Source organism: Archocentrus centrarchus, chromosome 7 (assembly GCF_007364275.1).
Source record: "Archocentrus centrarchus isolate MPI-CPG fArcCen1 chromosome 7, fArcCen1, whole genome shotgun sequence".
NCBI lineage: Eukaryota > Metazoa > Chordata > Actinopteri > Cichliformes > Cichlidae > Archocentrus > Archocentrus centrarchus.
In genome coordinates, this window is record NC_044352.1 from 29,822,000 (window position 1) to 29,843,315 (window position 21,316).

The 21,316-nt window shown below is 39.8% G+C and overlaps 1 protein-coding gene across 1 annotated transcript in view; it reads left to right on the top strand.

Moving 5' to 3' along the window:
* The window catches only part of chchd6a (coiled-coil-helix-coiled-coil-helix domain containing 6a), an 85,932-nt gene that overhangs the window by 3,300 nt on the left and 61,316 nt on the right, over positions 1–21,316 (top strand). The window contains exon 4 of the mRNA XM_030733673.1: positions 2,550–2,694. Within this exon, the coding sequence (XP_030589533.1) occupies positions 2,550–2,694 (145 nt within the window). The remainder of the gene's footprint in view (positions 1–2,549; positions 2,695–21,316) is intronic.

A 21,316-nucleotide genomic window follows, 5' to 3' on the forward strand; every position in this document is an offset into this window, starting at 1 on the left:
TGCGTACCACATTTTTTTACAGGCTCAGTCAAAAAAACTAAAGTGAGTTGTAGCAGAGTAAGATGCAACACTGTGAACACTTCAGAAATGTGAACTAACTCCTGTCCTTTCAAACAAGCTTTTTATCAGAGCTTCTTAAAGCATCCTGACCAATGTAGTAGGTTATCATGTATGTTTTCACACTGAGTGAAACTAAGAGTTTATGGAATTATTCAATCACATCAAACTTTTTCCTTTCTCTATTGATTGCGTGACTTGTTTCTGTTTTGATGGAAGAGGTTTAAGGTTTGATTAGAGGTTTGATTTTTACATTTGTATTCCAAGGAGATGCAAGTTTGCTAGTTTGCTATTGGTTTACTATGTGTGCATGTAAAGTGCTTTTAAAAATGAAAAACATTTGCGTTACGGGTTAAACCGGGGAAAGGGTAAAAAGTTCTACACTCCCAACATGTTTACAGAGGTCATGGCTGAGGGCCTTGACAGTATTGGAACAGTGAAGTCCGTCCTTTTATTTCTGCTGTAGACTGAAAACATTTGGGTTTGAAATTAAAAGATGTATATGAAACAAAAGATCAACATCTCAGCTTTTAATTACGTCTGGTTCTGATACACAGTTAAGATGATGGCACCTTTTTTTCTGAAGCCACCCATTTTTCTTCTGAGCACAAGTATTGGAACATGTGACTGACAGGTGTGATTTGTTGCCCAGGTGCATCCTGTTGTGTTGATTATTCAAACAATAAATGGCGCTGAATGTCTACGGTCCGTTTCAGATTTGGGTTTTGCCTGTGCAGACTGCATTTATAGTTAGAGGAACCAACATGAAGCTAGAGAGCTGTCTGTGGGTGAAAAACAAGCAACTGTGAAGCTGAGAGAAGATGGAAAATCAATCAGAACCACTGCAGCCGTTTAGAACGTCCTGAAGAAGAAAGCCGCCACTGGTGTACTAAGTAACAGATGTTGAACAGGTAGGCCAAGGAAAACCTCAGCAGTTGATGAAGAGGAACATTGTAAGTGCTGTAAAGAAAGACCCTAAAATGACTGTTAGTGACATCAGCAACAACCTCCACAGGGCAGGAGTGAAGGTATCACAATCTACTGCTTGCTGAAGACTGCTTGCTGAAGACATGAACAAAAGTACAGAAGCTTCCCCAGAAGATGCAAACCACAAATTAGCAACAAGTAAGTTTTATGGACTGTTGAGACAAAGATGAACCTTTACCAAGGTGATGGAAAGGCTGAAGTTTGGAGAAAGAAAGGATCTGCTTTTGATCCCAAACATACAAGCTCATCTGTGAAACAGTGGAGGTAATGTCATGGCTTGGGCTTCTTCTGGGATGGGCTCATTAATCTTCATTGATGATGTCTCGCATGATGACAGCAGTACAAGGAACTCAGAAGTCTACAGAAACATTTTTTTTCTGTCAATTTAAAGAAAGATGCATCCAAACTGACTGGGAGATCCTTCAGCAAGATAATGACCCAAAACACAGACAAAAGAGTTCGTCAGGGGGAGGAAGTGGAAGGTTTTAGGCTGGCCTAGTCAATCTCCAGACTTAAACCATTAAACCATAGAGCATTTATTTTACCTGCTAAAGAGGAGACTGAAGGGAGTACTGTGTATCAGATCCAGTCTCATATTGTCTCATATTGATTTTCTTTTTTTTCTTATTTATTTTGTCAAATCCAAATGTTTTCAGTCTACAGTAAAAATAAAGGGATTGGCCTCACTGTTCCAATGCTTTTGGAGGGTGGGGGGGTGTGTGCGCACTTTGATAATTTTACAGGATAAATGATGTTTGATAACAGCGTTCATTAATTGTAATTATTAGACGTTGTTCAGAATGGATAAAAGGGGCTAATGGTTATTTCATGTCAGTATTCTGATTCATGTCTAATGAATAAACTAAACTCCTGATGAGTTTCATGCTACCTCCTGTTCATGTTTAAAATATTACAGTATATGAATTTGAGGGGGCTTATGTTTGGTACATACTGCCCTCTTGTGGATATATGTCTTAAGTTCTACTTTCCATAGAAAACTATGGAAAGCAGAACTTGATGGCAATTAGAAAACTATAAAAGATGAGTGGAGCTTCTGATAATTTAGACTTGCATCCTTTTTAATGGCTACCAGCAGGGCCATCCATGTGGTTACAAAAATGCTTCCAGTCCAGTAGAAGACTATGGGGACAAGGCCCTCGGCTATGACCTCTGTAAACACGTTCCTAATGAGTTTATGGGCTCAGTCACTCATTTGAGATCATGTTGAATAAAACATTAAGACCACTTTTAAAATTTTGGTCATTCAAAGTGTCAGGAGGATTACCCAAGGTGTCCTCATTGGCTATAAGTACACCTTGGATGTTGTTTCAAAGTCAGATCCATAACTTCACTCTACACATCAAACACTAAGATGGTGAAAATACTCAGCTTGTGGCTTCATAATGGCACTTCACAAACGAGTGGCTGCATCCATCTTACATACTATGTGGCAGTTTGCCATCAGTGTGAGCAATGTTTGTTGTATGTGTGGTGCATGTTTTAAGGTATGAACACCAACAGAAAATACTGAAGGAAGAGTGGGCCAAGATGGCACAAAGAGAGAAGGAGGCAGCAAAGGAGGAGATGGCCAAAGCCATGAGCCGGGAAAGACAACATACACGGCTGGAAGCTGAGAGGACCAAACAGTTGGTACATACACACACAAATGTATACACACACGCACCTACGCATGTGTACCCATGCATGCATCAGACATTTTTCTATTTTCCTCTTGTTTCTGTCTTGTGTCCTGTTGATAACTCATGAGAATTTTAAATAACAGTGATGTAAGTTAATATTTAAAACACTATAGCCATTCACAGTACATAAAAATGCATTCTTTGAATGTTTTTCATAGGAATTAATTTCCCTGCAGGGGTCTCCTGAGGTCAGTCAGTACCTAAAACTTTGGGAGTCTAAAATAAGACGAGGACTTTGCAAAGTGGTAGCAAATTCACGGGTTTTGAATTTGATTAAGGTTTAATGACCTCACTTCTCATTTAAATAATGTCAGCTGTGTTTATTTATTTATTTTTAACTTGTAAAGTGCTCTTAGTCACCATAAAAGATGCCGTCACATCCAAAATTGAATGTGGATGTAGTTACAAACTGTCCTGTTAAAAGCACATGTTTGTCATTGTGTTTTTGTGGTGCTTCTTTTGTCACGGTTTTATTTTTACAATCAGTGATTACAATAGTGCTTTTATGGGCCCGTGGAGGACATCTAACTTTTTGTTTGCAAATTTCCCCTATAAAATATTTATGACGCTATTTTTTTGTGACCACTGTGCAGAATATTGTAAAGTCAGAGTTTGAGTTGTTAAAGGTTTTCAGATTCATTACCTGGACAGTTTGTGTGCATAAAATCTGAGTTCAAGGTGTTTTACGTGCGAGAGCGATTTATGACACCACAACCAGATTAAAACCCATCGACCGGCCAATAGTTAACTTACACAAGTGTGATCTGGGAACTTTAAGATTGCATCACACATACGACGTCTTCCTGCTTCTATTTTGACTTCATTGAGTGTTCCCTTACATGCATGCTCAATCACAGAAAATTGTCTTCATAGTATTAGCAGACGCCAAAAGCACTTCAGGCATGACGGTAAGCAGTGTGTCTGTCTTTGAGAACTTGCAGAAAGGATTATGTTGCACCACCTGATATGGATGACCATGACCTTTGAGGTCCAGTGCAATCTGCGCCAGGTTAACGAGTCTGTCACAACTATCTGGTTATTTGCGGTACAGTCTTTGAAGAATAGCTGAATACTTCCCAGTGAAAAGTATTTTTTGCATAATATGCCCAACTGTACTGTGCGAGTTATGTGTTGCCTATCACCTAATACAACCTGAAATGAGACTGTGGACATTGCTGACTGTGTAATATTTATATACTTAAAAAGATAACAACTCTGAACTCAAATTTAAATAATAGCCTCTTCTAGTTTTGCTCATTACCGTGAACATGCCTATATTTCCTCCCCCTTGACTGCCGATCTATGATTATAGAAACTTTGTGCGTCATTTTTGTGAGTCATACCTGGCCTGTTGTGGAGTGGGCTGTGACGTTGCGTCCCCCTGCAGCATCTGCCACTGACCCATTGAGGGAGCTGTTGCTCTCTGTGTACAGTACCTTTTAAGTTTTGGGCTGCAGTCATCTCAGCTCTGTTCACTGAAGATGTCAGGTTTTGCACGAGTTTGATGATAAAGTTGTGTAAAAGTGGATTCATCTGAGTGGGAAGAGAGGTTTACGTGGAGTCAAAATGCGACTCAGTCTGATGAGTTTGTCTGTGGTTAAATTGGAGTATTTGTATGGACACAAATTGGTTCCTGAGATTGAATTTGTAATTTCCATGGTGATACTCCCTCTGCCTCCTCCTCCTCCTTTTTATCCTCCTCTTCTCACCTATTACATCCCTGTTCCTTTTCTATCTCCTCCTCTTTACCATGTTCTCCCTCCCTCGTTTCTCTGTCTTCTCTCCTGCCCTCACCCTCTATCTCACGGCGTCTTTCTCCCTCTTCTATCCCAGCCCATCACTCTCTCCTTCCTGCCCGGGAGACGGCATTATCAGCGTAGTGCAAGCGGTAAATTGCACCCTGAGAGTTTCCTGGAACTGGAGATAGGAGTGGTGCGGGGCTGCTTTTATAGTCGTGGTTGGGGGAGGTGGGGTGGGGGTTGTTGTACACATCAGCCAGTGCCTGTTTCATGCGACTCCCTCCTCCTCCTTCCTCTCCTCTTGCCCCCCCTAACCGCTGTAGCACCTGTCTTATCTCCCCTCCAACATACTCCCACTGCTAATAGAAAGCTGCTGGAGGGACGCACTGAGCAGAATGACCGCTTGAGCAGGACCGGACCCCCTGATGCTGAGGGCTGCTTGTAATTACTGCTTCTGTGCTATGAAAACTTATATGGACATATATATAAGTAAAGTGTAGGCAGATTTGCGCACGTTCTTTATTCAAATTAGATTTTTTTTTTTTTCCCCGTTGTAGAATCAGAGGGCATCATCACTCATCTTCCAGTTTATTGTCCTGTGCACCTCGTGCCTGGGTAGTTGAACAGCATTTTTTAAATTTATTTTAGTTTTTTTATGAGAATATGATGTTTTGTAGCACAGTAATGCAAATATAGCAAAGTTTTTAAGCAATGCATATCCTTTTGAGAGGCATGCTTTTTTTAAATGGTACTGTATGAACCATTTCCCTGGAACTCCTGTAGCCATTAATCACCACCAACCAGCATTCGTCTTTTTATAATACAGCAGATTTCCCATAATTGAGCAGTTGTTGCGATTCCTCTACCTCTGGGAGAATTTCAATAAAAGATCATTAAAGAGAGAAAATAAATTCTGGGTACGTGGTCAAAGACATGCAGGTTGTTGGGCATGTGAAATATGCTTTACATGTAGATCAACAATTTTGAGAAAAGTCCCTAACTGACCCCCTCAAAATGAGCCTATTTTTTTCTACAATAAATGTAGCATATCTAATGAACTCATGTAGTATTTTACAAGTTACAGGGCCTTGAAATACTCGTGGGTCACTTGAAGGTTGCCTTTTTTTGAGCCCTTGTAATTTCTGAATGACAGGAGATGACCACGTGAAATTTTTAGTGCTGCAAAGCACATTTGCGGTTGAAAAATGGGATTAGGGGTCAACTTTAAAGGGGCATTTCAACAAGTGGGACAGGTGCCTGGTTAAAACAAGTTTTAAGCCTATGAAAGGTCATTTCTACCTGCATTGTTATACCATCTTTTCCTTGTTACATCATCATCAGTGCTCGTCTCGCAGCTGTGATTCCTTTTGAGTCTAATCATTTCCAAATTCTTTTAGGTGTGAAGGATATGAACCATTCCTAATTCTGGTGAGCGATGAATCAGTGCTCGTTTGCTTTTAGGACCTGAAAGAGCATTAGGACCCAGAACAGACTAATCACATCAGACTTAATAATTAGATAGTGTAGCTATATGCATCAGTGTTTACAGGCTTAAAAAAATCTACTAATAAAACAGGATGTGTTATTTGTAGTGACAAGAATCTAAAATGCTACAAGGATTCAGATGGTTTGATAGTTGAGCCAGTAGGGCTCGCGGAAATGGCAGCAAAGTTAGCTGCTCCCATGGTCAGAACTAATGTACATTTGGCAGGGGGCCATATTAATATTACAAGGAAAAGTTTAAAGCGATGACAGTTATGCAATATTTCCTGAAAAAAGGGGGGTAAAAGGATGAGGAAGACTGAACATTTGAGAAGATTAGAAATGGGAGCTGACAGCTGATTAAGCATTTACTCGGTAATTGGGAGCAAGAAGGATGTGAGGATGAAAAAGAAGTGACTGAACATTTTGTGAAGGGTTAGGATGAAGAATGAGGAGGAGCTGGGAATGAATGGGAGTGAAAGGGAAGATGGCACACATTTCCTGTGGAATTGAACTGAGGAGAAGAGAACGAAAAAGAAGTCTTTACAAGTGATTTAACATTTCACAAGGTGGTGGAAGGGAAGCGCAACAACGGGCTGATGAGAAGGAAGGAGTGGTTATTTGTAATGTTTCTTTGTTGCTTTGAGGATGAATTGCAGAAGAAGGAAGGCGGGATTAAAAAGTGCTGCAAGATGACTAAATATTTTTGCACAATCAGGAGATGTTACACAAGGAAGGATGAGGGGTGGCTGGGGGGTTGAGAAAAAATACAAAATCTGAAGGAGACGGGCAAGGAGGAGAGGAGAGAATGACAGATGCCTCAGCACTGCAGACAGAGAGGAGGGAAACATGTAAGGAGACTGAAATGATGTTCAACAGCTGAGTAAATGTTTCCTGTGGAACTGGCAATAAGGGAGAAGTAAATGTATAATTAGCCTGGCACAGGGACTGAAAGTTGTATCAAGTTTGAGTTTTTCATAAAATTTTAAACTCCTAGATTGTTGTGGTTAAAAAAGAAAAAGGGGTGCTTATGATACAGAAAGAGAACGCAACAGGTGACCTGCAGAGTTATTAGAAAGGGGAGGAGTAGGAGGAGCTGCAAAAGAGGAGGCACGTGGTACTGTGTGAATGTGTGGCTATTAAGTTAAGAAGAGAATCACTGTTGCGTGAGGAATGGACAGAATCGAGGTTCAGCCTTGAGTGTCGCACAAAGGTGTGAGGAGTGGGCAGAGAAGGTGCCACAGGTGACTCAGTGCCTGCTGTCCTTGCAGCGCCGAATCACGCGTCAGAAAGAGCCAGACAGTGATACGCGGCATCTGCTCTTTAATGGCTTCTTTCTTTTCTCCGCCTTTCACTCCCTCACTCATTTCCTCCTGTCTTTTGTGCTCTTCCCACCGCACCGCCCGATCCTTCTGTTCCTCTGGCCGATTCCTCATCTTTCAGCCAAGGCTCTCGCCCACTGCGCCACACTCTGTGAATAGTTTTTGTTAATAGCAAATCTTCTGCAGATTAATTTCAGAATGAGTGAGAGGAATGGAAAGAATGGAAGCAAGTCGAACTAAAGGGCTAAAAGGGATTTTCTCTTTTTATAATGTATTAATGGCCTTTTGGCGCCTCTTGAAAGCCATAAAAAAAAAATAGAGAGAGAGGTTATAAGTCACATTAGCATATGGTAAATTTCTCTCTGCATCTTTGTTCTCACAGAACAATTAGGAAGCCTATTTTATTAGCTGCCCTTTAACTTCCTCTGACTGAGCTTCGGCTAATAGAAAATGCCAGCCTTGTTTTTGCTCATTCTTTGAACGTGCCTTTTAAGCACAGGTGAGTCAGTTGCATCTTACTCAGACTTAATGTGACAGGAAACGTATAAGGTGGTTAAAGGCATTATGCAGTGAATTTATCGTGTCAATATAGCACTTTTAAAACTAGTTCAGGTTTTTGTTTATTCATGAACCTCTCTTTAAAAAAAAAAAAGAAAAGAAAAAAAAATGGTGCCATCAGGTATCATTGGCCAGCACTCAATCATACAACTGCTGTCCAGTAAGAAATCTTCAGGGCCTCACAGAACAGAATTAATGGGCACTCCACCAATCTTTACATCACGAGGAGTTGTTCTCAGGCTTTGATTTGCTTTTAGCTCAGACATAAAAGCAAGATGAACCCTGATTACCTGATATTAAGAGACATTACCTATTATTAACATAAAGTCTGTGTTATGTAAACGTGCACACGTCTGGTTCATAGATGCTGACATTTACCAGAAAGAGATGGTACCACTTTGTTCTGGGAAATGTCCATGTATGAACTGGTTGGATGGACTCTGTGTTCACTCAATTAAAGCTGAAAATTGTGGGCATCCACTTCCTCCAGTTGACACTAGATGGCAACAAAACCATATCCCATATTTCATGGACCTTTCTGCCTTATTCTGTCATCTGCTTTGTCCCTGTGCCCATCTTGTACATTATCAAGGTAAATTTCATATCTGAAATTCTGTTATCAGAAAATCAGTCACAAATGTTATTCCACATGTTCCCCCTTATTCAAATTTGCAGCAGATCACTGAGTGAGGTTGTTGCTCTCCATATTTAATACTTGTGAGTCCCCCTATCTTTTTCTTTTGTTTTTTCCTCCTCAGTGGTTGGATTGGTTTGCTGGTTTGATGATGCATTAAGTTTGAGCCATAAAATTGCACTCAAAAAGGTTAACGGAAATTTTGACCTAGCTCTGTTTGGTGTGTAAAATAGTATTGTCTCATTAACATTTATCTGGTTGGAGAGCCCTTAAAAAGGCCATGGAAACTGATCAGCCTTCTGCATTGCTCAGGTTGCCCTAAAATGCATTGATCACTACTTGAAACACAATTACCCATGTACGGTTTTAAGAAAAAAAAACAAAGGAGCTCATGCACCTATATGTCGGGTACTAGACGTCCTTCGTGTGAATTCTTTAGCACAGTCAACTGGCGGCCAGTGGGCCACATCCAGCCCGTCAGAGCTTTCCATCCAGCCCCCCGAATATTACTGAAATCAAGATTATCCTAGTGAGGAGGAAAAAATATGAAGAGTTCAGATGCAAAAGGCGCTAAACGCCACCGCCGTCAAAAATGTGATAATGATATTTACGGAATCCTTTCCACACGTACTATATACCAATCAATCATGACACCTCATAACTCATAATTCAGACTGTCTCTGACTAGTCTGAATTATCAAAACCCTCCAAATGTGATTTCCTATTGCCCGTCAAAGCCTCCAAGTTCCTAGAACCAATCAGAATGCAAGATCGGACCATGTGACGTCAAGTGTCTTCAGCACTGCGCTGCTCTGAAGAGCCGGCAGCCGGCTTTTTTGGTGATCAGATTGATAACACAGCTGAAGTTGAGTATCTAGCGTTGTTTTGTGTAAAAAAAAAAAAAAATGTTCGTCGATCAAACTTGTCTAACTAAGGGAAGTAAAAATCGTAACAAGATTTCTGTCTGAACCTGAGGAAGGATTGTTACTGACTGCTGAGCGTACTCCTCGGCCTTAAAAGGAAAATTGATATCTCCAATGATAAAATATTACTCCGGATACAATATTATTTTACTTTTTGAGAGCATCTGGCCCTCACAGTGTCTGCCGAGAAAAAATCCAGCCCTTGGACAAATGTAGTTGATGGACCCCTGCTTTAGCAGATACAGTAAAAACATCGACACAAATTAAATAAGCGCAGCAGCTTAAATACAAATTAACACGACATCATGCACGTTGTGTTGTACTCCTGATTTAGACCGACTGGGCTAACTAGTCTAACTACTAACTACTATTTTCCTGACTTTTATCTTTTTCATGCTGTTCTGATCAGTGCAATATAAGGACACAACTTTATGTCAGTGTGGTTTAGAAGTGCGTATTCAAAAAAAGAAAACAGATCTCTCTTACACTAGACATGTAACTCTTTTTTATATTTAATAAAAGTAAAATTTTATATATATATATATATATATATATTATATATTATATATTAGGGGTGGGACTCGATTAAAAAAATTAATCGAATTAATTACAAGCTTTGTAATTAATTAATCGAAATTTATCGCATTTTAATCGCATTTCAATATTTGACATGAGAAATATTAATTTAAGTTTGGTTGATGAATGAATCAATATACATAAGCTTAAACTTCAAAATTTTGTTTATTTTCCCACCAGTCTACTACACAGACCAATGATGGGTGGAAGTGCTCCTGTGATAAGCAAACTCCTGAAATTAAAGTTAAGCATCGTAACTGGATAGTTTTATTCAACATTAATGTCTCACTTAATATAGTTGAAAATTAATCATTCTCTCAGCTGTATTCCTTGATGTTGAAATGTGTCATGCTTATTTTAACAGCTTATTTTGAATAAAAGAATTAAAATTAAACCACAAAAAGGAGAAAAAGTTCATTCTCCGTTTAACAGCTGCTTTTACACAGCTGGGCTTCACACTCACGGTTGCTAGGCGACATGAGCTACAGGTGAGGACAGGTGACGCTGATATGAAGGCTAGCCGCTCACGTCCTCCCTTTGCAGTCTTCGTGGGCTCTGAAGGACGTGGGCCGGGTCCTTCGCAGGATGCGGCCCCTGAATTTGGACATTGTGTGTCGATATAATCTGTATGCCTGGAACTCGTGCACTGAGAAACGTTCCACGGTGCAAAGTGCGTTAAAATTTTTAATTCGTTAATTTCCCCGTAATTAATTAATCGAAATTAACACGTTAAAGTCCCAGCCCTATATATATATATATATATATATATATATATATATATATATATATATATATATATATATATAAAGTGAATTATTTCTTCAGACTTTCGTCTGACATAGTGGTGAGGTCGGGTCAGGTCGGGTTTCACTGCTTTGAAATGTAGAAGGATCCTCCGGTTGTGTAGCTGTACACCAGTGACTCCATCATTGTGCTCATGGATTGGCCGATGACCTCCAGTCTCCGTGTGATGTAAGCTTCAAAAACTTCAAAATGTCTAAAAAAAAAAAAAAAAAAAAAAAAAATAATTAAAATGTATTTTTTAAAGTTCAAAGTCTGCAGTTTGTCATGTTTTTGTTGAAAACCTTTGAGTGGGAAGTTTAAACCAAGGTAACCCCGTTGAGTCCTCTGACTTGTTAGGATTCAACGGGTTATTTTGATACCATGCCAATTAATGCTGGAAGCCTTGTTGTTAAGTTGTTCCAGTTTCCCATTTGGCGAGATGTTCACTTGGACTACAAAAAGACCTGATTTGAATTTGGTGGTCAAATGTCAGCAGGGCTGTAGCCTCACAAAACCCATTTTTAGCCATAACTGAAGAATGTGTGTACTACTATTACAAAAACACACAAATGTCCAATAGGAGAAAAATAAGGTGAAGTCATGTTAGTATCTATGAGGTTATCTGGCCATTGATAAATGATGTATGGGTGTGTAAAATAAGGGGAGATCATGACTGTATTGTTAATTTTGTAAGATATTGAAGTGACACTGATGCCCTTTTCGCTAACCACCTCATAAAGTCCTTCATTTCATTTAAAATGACTGCAGACATGGATTCAAAGATTGATTACAAGAGGGATACAAATGCAGTAATACTGTGTGTGTGTTTTAATTATTATTCTGAACTTGGTTTAATAATGAGCAACAAAACAGTGTTTGTTTGCTATAAGTTTAGTGTCTGTGGGTTTAAACGTTTACAGTCTCCAGTTCATAAATTTAATGTCTCTGTTTACTCCTCCTGCTCATGTCATCCTTTCAGCTGCAGTTGGCAGTTGTTTAGCACCAAATGGCAGATCAACATAAATGACAGCTATCTATTGAAAGCACTGGAAAATATAGCATCTAAAGAACCAGATGTTCTCCTCGTGTTTTGGTGAAGATTAAAGTAGAGACCAAAATAATTGCTAAAGGAGGGTGAATATGAATAGTTATTGCAGGTATAAAAAAAAAAAAAAAAATCTGTTATGGAACTGTACTCCGAGCAGCCACCACATTAAAAAGCACTCACTTTGCCTGTGTTTGATCTTCTTATTTGAATGCAATGTTCAGATGGGAAAACTTGGTTTGCTAGCATTCATGATGATGTTATGTTAACACGGGCCATCCATGAAACACTACACCACAAAAACAATTTAGGAATACCTTGAGGCAACAGCCCAATACCCTGGCACAGTCTACAAATTCCTCAGATCCCAATCTGATGGAGCATTCAGAACATGCCCAAGACTATTGAGGGCCCCCACACCAGCAGCCCACAGGACCCAAAGGGTCCTCTGTTAATGCCCATCTTGGTCTCTTGGCATTACAAGATAGAGATACACAATATTTGCTGGATGATGGTTGTTTGATACATTTTGTCATCACTTGAGTGGTCTCTTCTTTGGAGAAATCCCCTTTGTTACTATGAAATTCTCTCAGGTCAGATGTCATGCCTCACATGCTGGGGTTTGGTTCCAGATGGTTTTCCGGTAGCATCCCTTTTTTCTTTTTTTTCCTGCCTGTGTTTTTCGTCAGACTGCTGGAATGAACCAGATGTTTTATTCTGATTGGACAAACCAGCCTCACTTGTTTATACCTAAAACCATGTAATCAGTTGGAAACTCTGTACTGATGGGGCGACAGTGATGTCTCTCTTTTACACACTCAGGAAACTCATTCAGACTGAGAGAAACAGCTGTGTTTATGCTCATACTCACACACATGCACAGGAGTGAAGCAGACTGAGGCAGATGGGACATGCTTCATTATAGCACTACATATGACTGAATTGCTTGATGTTTTATCATGTGCTCCTCTGACTGCTTATTTAGTCAGACATATGGTAACATGCTGCTATTATTCCATTTAGATGAATGAAAAAAAGGATGAATTTGTTGCTAAGTGCACAGGCTTTTTTTTTTCAATTTTCAATGATTTAACTTCCTTTGATCAATTTTAACATTACTTCATTACACAGAAAAAGTAATAATCTTTCATTGGTACATAGGTTGGAAAATGTATTAAAAAAATTTGTACTTAGACATGCATCCTGTGCACAATGCTTTGGAACAAAAAGTAGAATGACAGCACTTGGAGAAACTATTCCCAAATAATCTTCAGTTATTTTTGAATAAGTGGAGCACCAACTCTCCTATGTTCATTGGCAAAGAGTTCTTCAAGAAGTTTGTTCCAAAAAATTTTCAGAATTTGCCACAATTCTCATGTGGATTTATTTGTCTCGGTTATCTTCGAATAATCTCAGACTTAATCCATGATTCTAAGATCAGGGCTATTTGGGGGCCGTACCATCTGTTTTCCTGCTCTTCTGTTCACTGAAGATGATTCAGAATCATTTCTCCTATCACATTACATGATCTGTAGGAATCTCAGCATCTGAAGTGCTTTAATGTTTTGCACATTACTGTAAAAATGTACTCAGATAGTCATCAATCTTCAGTGTTTGGAAAGAACAAGACAACAAGTGGGAAAAATAAGAACTATAAACAAATATGATATGGGAGCAAGGGGGAGAAGATCTAGTGAAAGACCAGCAAAGAGAGGAGGAGGAGAGGGCACTTAGGAAGTGGGGAGAAGGCATGTGCTGCTGAAGGAAATGGTGTGAAGAGAGGTGAGTGACGGACTTGATATAGGAGGCTGGGGTACAGATAAGCCTGCAGTTGTATCAGTAATTGTCATCTGCAACAACTGACATGGTTCTGCATGTAAAGCTATTAGGCTTTGAGCACACAGTCAGCTTATCTTCTCCAAAAGGCATTGTGAGATGGTGAGGCAGGAAGAGCCAAATGAGAAGACAGGTAGACAGGAGGTTTGATTAGTTCTCCAACAAATATTAAAATTAAAATATTTAGCATTTTATTATTATGTTATAATGAGTAATTGGATAATCTTCGCTACTTTGGTTTGCAAGACTTCATTTGTTGTGTTGTGTTAAAAGCTGAAACTGGGCAAATTTGCCATCAAATACTAATAAGAAGTGGGCTACTGCTGCAAGGCATAGATGGACAAGGACTGACAATATGGAATTGATGAATGCAATGCATGTGGGAACTGTGGGAACTAAAGCCAACATCCACACTGACCAAGAAGCACCTGTTAACTCAGTTCAATAATATCAGCACAGTGGGAACAATAGTGTTTCCACTGTGCTGAAGCCGTGTAACTGAACTAGATGATGCCCAGCCACCTGCAATGACAGATGCATCCACTGAGTTGAGGAAGAAGATTCTGGCCAAACTCAAGGTAGCCACCCAACCGAGAGCACGACTTCCCCGGCTCACTGACAGTCCCATCAGAGGAGATGCTTGCTGGGAAGAAGTGTGGAAGCCAACATCAGGTGTGACGCTGTTACCAGTTCAAAACAGCTTAAATCCAGGCAAGGTTGACCAGCTGGACGACTTACGACTAGCGATGGGAATCGAGAACCGATTCGTGTAGAGTACCGTTTCCCAGTAATTCAGTTTCTTGGAATCGTTGGTCTGCTTGCTTAACGATTCCGCTTATCGATTCCACTGACGTGAGGACGCATCTATGTGATTACATCATACACATGCCTTATTTGTTTCGGAATATATCCAACAGCGTCAAGACAGAAGTGTCAAGATAAAAAACATTACAAAATTATGTTCAGTGTTTCAACAACAGCAGCAGCTGTTTTACATGCAGTATGTGCGCACACAGGAAGCGCAAAAAGGCGGAGCTGTTATCGAGACCAAAGCAGCAGCGCGTTTTCCTGTAACAACCGTTAAAAACTTTACTTTGAAACAGCTGGAGGTCCGTCATCAACCAACTGATCAGTAAGTGCCAACGTGAAGAAAAGAGAACTTTGAAGCTGCTCCAACCACTGCTGTTTGTTTCACACAGCAAAAAAACTGCAGTATGGAAGTTTAAATATGCAGATGAATTGTTAATACGAAAAAAGTATTACTAATCAGATTACTCGATTAGTCAATGGAATAATCGATAGTTGCAACACCTTGCAGTTGCATTTTATGTTAAAATGTTAATAGTATTAATTTTGAAAGAGGAATTCTTTTTTTTTTTTAATATCACTTTAATTTTGTTTTACTTTACATTCAAAAGAGTTAATGCAAACCAACCCAACCCAATATTTTATTCACTAACCCAACGAGAGTCGATAAGAGAATCGAGAAGGAAGTGAATCGATAAGTGATATCGATAATGGAATCGGAATCACTAAACTTTTATCAATTCCCATTCCTACTTAGGACACCAAGGCTTTCATTCCTTTCTCCGATCCTGGGTCATTTCTGTCAATGAATCCCAGCAGTTACTCGCCGATGGGCCCTGTCGTGAGGCTAAGCTACCCATGGAGCCACTGAGCGAGGAGCTTAACTTGCTGTGAGTACGGCCGAGAACGTTCACAGACAACAACATCAGGAAGAAGGAGCACAAGAAAATGGAAAAGCACCAGGGCTGAAGGAAAAAACTGGTCCCAGGCGTAATAGCAGTATTAGGAACTAAAACCCCCAAACTGGAAGAGTGGCCCCAGCAGATTCCAGGCACAACATCAGAGGTCTCTGTGCAGGAACAGCTAAGATACTGCACAGAACCCTAAACCTACCAGGCCTTTGGTAGAGGACCCCAGCTTGACAAACACACACATGCCACCCCCAGAGGGTGAGGAGATTTTTTGTTCATAGTAAACAGTAAAACACTGTTTCTTTAATTCAGTTCAATTCAACTTTATTTATATAGCGTCAAATCACAACAAACAGTCGCCCCAAGGCACTTTATATTATAAGGTAAAGACCCTATAGTAATTACAGAGAAAATCCAACAATCAAAACAACCTCTATGAGCAGCACTTGGCAACAGTGGGAAGGAAAAACTCCCTTTTAACAGGAAGAAACCTTTGACACAACCAGGCTCAGGGAGGGGCAGTCATTTACTGTGACTGGTTGGGGGTGAGGGGAGGGAGACAGGAACAGAAGACATGGTGGAAGAGAGCCAACGATGACTAATAATAATGATTAAATGCAGAGTGGTTTATAAATGAGTGAAAAGTGAAGAATGGAAAAATGAACACTTGTAGGACCCCGCCGCAAGCAAGTCTAAAGCAGCATAACTAAGGAATGGTTCAGGGTCACCTGATCCAGCCGTAACTGTAAGCTTGATCAAAAAGCAAAGTTTTAAGCCTAATCTTAAAAATAGAGAGGGTGTCTGTCCCCTGAATCCAAAACTGGGAGCTGGTTCCACAGAAGAGGCGCCTGAAAGCTGAAGGCTCTGCCTCCCATTCTACTCTTGAGTATCCTAGGAACCACAAGTAAGCCAGCAGGCTGAGAGCGAAGTGCTCTATTTGGGTGATATGGTACTATGAGGTCTTTAAAATAAGATGGGGCCTCATTATTCAAGACTTTGTATGTGAGGAGAGGGATTTTAAATTCTATTCTGGATTTAACAGGGAGCCAATGAAGAGAAGCCAATATGGGAGAAATCTGCTCTCTCTTTCTAGTCCCTGTCAGTACTCTAGCTGCAGCATTTTGGATCAGCTGAATGCTTTTCAGGGAGCTTTTAGGACAGCCTGATAATAATGAATTACAATAGTCCAGCCTAGAAGTAATAAATGCATGAATTAGCTTTTCAGCATCACTCTGAGAAAGGATGTTTCTAATTTTAGAGGTATTGTGCAAATGCAAAAAAGCAGTCCTACAAATATTTAATGTGTGTATTGAAGGACATATCCTGGTCAAAAGCTTGCATGCATTTGTTTCACCAAATGTACGCAATTTAAACAAGCTGGCAAATACTCCAAATGTAAAAATTTATCGCTCTATTAGTAGTTGGCTTTCTGTGACTCGCGCCTGTGCAGTCATGATACCCTTTCCGTACTTTAAAGGCAAAAAGTACAGGCTCTGAAATGTACTCAAAGTAAGAAAGTAAAAGTAGCTCTTTGGAGGATGTTTCTACCAGCTATTTTTGTGTAAAGCTAACCGAACCTCATTATATATTGTTCTAATAATATAAAATAATTTGAGAATAGAAACATTATTCCAATCTAAATTTTAATTCTAATGAATGCACTCAGCTTGAATCTGTTATGTAGGACACAAACTGTGAAAGGGAATTTAGACACAGCTCTGTTCTCTGTGTCCTCCATAGTAGAGGGTGACTGTGCCTCCACCTAAACACAGACATGAGGATACTCAGGGGTTACAGTGGGATTCAGAAGCTGGAGGAACCCTAAGATCAGCTGTAGTAGCTCTGCATGGGGAGAAGCATCACAACTTTCTATTGTGAGCTCCAGTAAATGATGTTGGTGTGCAGGCTGTGATCAGCTGACCTGCTGCTGCTGCTCTGAGGTTTACTGCTCTGTGTGGATGAACTGAATTCACAAAGATGTAACCCAGTATTTCACAGCTATCTGAGCTGATCTCCATCCCCTACACTGACAGCATACAGGCTGTAGAAATGTTGGATTCAGTGAATGAATCTCAGCATCAGCAGCTTTGATTCAAACTCATCTCTGCTACACTGATGTAACCTGTAACTCTGACCATGAACACAGAGCTTTACTGTAAATACAGTACAACAAGCTAACTTGTTTATTATGTACTAAAATGCAGTATTTTCAAACAATCTTTGAATAACAAACTTTATGCTGGCTCCTCTTCAGTAGCGCTAGCTAAGCTGTTAATGTCCCGCGAGCACAACTTACGGACTCGGTCCGGCCCGCTGTAACCCCTGATTATAGCGCTATAAATGAGACATTAATTACATGGGTTTGTGTTATTATTCCTCCGTTTAGGCTCAGATCGTTTGATGCTTGACGGCGCACTGACCGGAAGTGCAAACTTTTCTCTGACATGTTAAAAAGTAACGAGTATGTCTGAAAGTGTAAGAAGTAGAAAGTACAAACAGAGTAATCCCTCTCTACTTCGCGGTTCGCTTTCCGCGGAATCGCTGTTTAGCGGGTTTTCAATCAATATTAGTGTAAAATATTTATTGCGGTATTTTCGCTGTTTCGCAGGTTTTTGCGGTACTCGTTCTTCACATGTGTAGTACGTGTTGTACAGTAATGTATATATTTGGTGTATACGTGTGTGGGGAGGGTTTATAAAAACTTAAAATAGTGCATAACTACTAAAATAATGTATAAGTATTAAAATAAATATAGCGTCCCTACTTCACGGATTTTCACTTATCGCCGGTGTTGTGCGAAATTCTGTTCCCCCATGAAAATCTGTTCCCCATGTGTGGGGAGCACGAACTACAGAGAGGCGGATCCGACTGTCTTCACGGCGCTTCTGATCAATTTCTCTGTAAAATGACACAGCAAAAGACTTGCTGGTAAATTAATTTGTTCCCATGTCATGGAGAGGGAACACAATATTTTGGATGGCTGAAATATTTGGTTCCCCCTGTGTAACTTTGGCAAATAAAGAGCAAATGTTTTCATATTCACAGGAGTTGTTGTCCTTGATGAGAGGAATAAATACTGTAAAAGACTTTTACTGAGAAATTAATCAGAAGCGCCGTGAAGACTGTCGGATCCGCCTCTCTGGCTGCGCTCTCCCGACACAGGGGGAACAGATTTTCACGGGGGAACAGAATTTCGCACAACACCGGTGGTCCTGGAAGTAACACCCGTGATAAGTGAGGGATTACTGTACTTGTGTACACATTTAGGGAGTAAAAGTAAAAAGCAGTCAGAAAAATAAATACTCAAGTAAAGTACAGATACCTGAAAAATCTACTTAAGTACAGTAAGTATTTGTACTTCGTTACTTCACCTCTGCGTCTAGGTATACATGTCTATGGTAATATCCTGGTCCAAATGCTCCTAAATATACAGCAATGGCATAACCAATGACTGTTCAATATTAACGATGATTGTAACATACCTTATCAACTGCAGTCATTTCCGCTTCTCTTTCTTGTCAGTAAAACGACAGCTGAGTGTGTTTTTTTTGAGTCGGATCGGTTAAAATAACCAGGGACACAGGATTGCGGCATATTGATCACGTGACAGTTCGGCCCCGGAAATAGAATACGTCGTCAGCGCTTAACAACCGGATACCTAACGCCGCATTAAGTGCTGACTCGTACGTCAACATTGCCGCCATATTGGATGTGACAAAAGCGGCCAACATAACATGCTGCACTCATGTGCTGCATGAAGTTTTTCGGACCGTTTTAGAGTCATAACGGGATCACATGGGATTACCTTTCACAGGTAAGACTGAGGAATTGTTTTTGATCGTATTTGGTCATTCTCTCATTTTGAAAACAAAATAATTTTTTGTGCCTAACAGTTTCCCAGTGTATATTAGTGCATATTTGAATGTGTGAATGATCGCCTTAACTTAAATAACTTTGTAGAAAGGCGCTTTATGAAGTTCAGTCCATTCACTTGTGCCTGAAATTTTCGTTTGATTTTCGTTTTGCCTCTTACTTCTCGTCACGTTTATGCCGGTTGTCATTTCGATTTCTGTAGCCTGGGAAATCAAGCGCAAGCACGACCGTAGGGAGATCAAACGTGCACATTGTGAACTGTCCGTGCTCTGTGGTAGATTTTAATTTGCAGTGAAATAATACAGGCACAAGAAGAAAGGGGGGGGGGGGGGGGGGATAACCTTTATAATCTGCAACCTTGAACACTTTGTAGAAAAGGAAAGGGTCGGCTGGAAGGGGTTTGTGCATGCCCACATCTGCACATGATCTTTCCTCTGTGTGAGTCATTGCTAGAAAATATCCAAAATGGTGTCCCAAAAATTTGAGCTTATAAAAATTAGATTGAACTTGTATTTTAAACTATCCAAATTTTTAATTATCCACTTTAAAAAATGCCTAAGAGTTTACTATTTAAACTGGTCACTTCATCTGTGTGTACATGTCATCACATGTACCAAGTAACCACTAAAAACACTGGAAGTGTTATGGGCTTGTTGCTAACAGTTTAAGGTAATAGTTATTATAGAATATATTTTCTTTTGTCTAAGTAGGAAGATCACAGTTGTTATCCATAACAATAAGACTCCATTGTGTTAGGAGTCCCGGTGAGTCAGGATCGTGTGGTTCCCAGTGCTTTCCAACTACCTGCTTTTATCCCTGTTATCCATTAAAAAGGTGATTGTTAAAAATACTTAAAAAATTCATTGGACATTAAGTGGAAATGAAATGTATCACAATATGAGAGTGAAAGTGCTCTATTTGTCTGTGTGATCTCTCAGCTCCTAGATAGTTAAATCAGACTAAAGTCATCCCTGTTCACCTTTTTCCAGTCAGGAAACATCAGTTTCAGCAGGAGTGTTTTCACACAGGGTGGGAGATGTATATCCTCACTGACCGTCTCTATCAGCCACTGAATGTATAAACTAGTCTTTAAAAAGATTGAACTCATTGTTCTCTCAAAGCCAACTGGCAGCACCTTAAATCAAACTGACAGCTCTGAACATTGACCATGATTCTGTTGTATATTGTGATTATTGGAAAATGGACGCAAGACCTCCAGGCATGGGCACAGATTCACTCAGCAGCTGTTTAAAGTCTTCATCAGAACACACACTTCTTATGGTGCTTTGCACATTGTTTGCGCCTCATTGTCTTTGAAAAGGAAGAGTTAACAAAACAAATGCAGCAAATGCACTTTTATCTCCATGTTTGTCAAATCCCTGCTCATTAAATGCTCTTCTGTCAGATGCTGCCTGAGAGGACTGTGGACATCTATTTGTCCTGTTGTAATAAACCCAAATTCCAGGAACTCCTTCTTTACATCAGTACCAGTTACCTTAGCTGCAGGTAACTAGTGACTGTTGAGGCCTCAGATTAAGTGACATTATGTTGAGCATTTCTACCCCTGTCTTGCCAACACGTTACTGTTACACCAAACTCCAACCTCACTGTGGTCTGTGGTCCATTCTGTGCTAAAACTAATTTATTCATTGACATTTGTGCTGTTTTAAATAAAAGCTGTCAAGGCCACTGACCTTAACAGGTGGAATCAATCAGACCAATAAGAGCAAAAACACTAAAGACAAAGCTCAGCAACATGGGAAATAACATGAGCAAATGCAGCTTTAGAGAGGGGAACAGGTAACATTTGTTTACATGTGTATTGTTTTAAATAATTGTTGTCAAGGCTACTGACCTTAACAGGTGGAAATAATTTAACAAAACTCATTTCAAGTAAGTTTGTTCCAATTTGTTTTTATTCATTTTTTTCTAGTCCAATTTTGGGCCAAGTTATGTAGTGTTTGGCCCAGGTTAATAATAATGATAATAACAAAAAGAATAACAGTAACAATGAAAAGAATATAAAGAAGAATAACTAAGAATAACTGTCAAAACGACCCCCTATGAGCAAGCACTTGGCGAC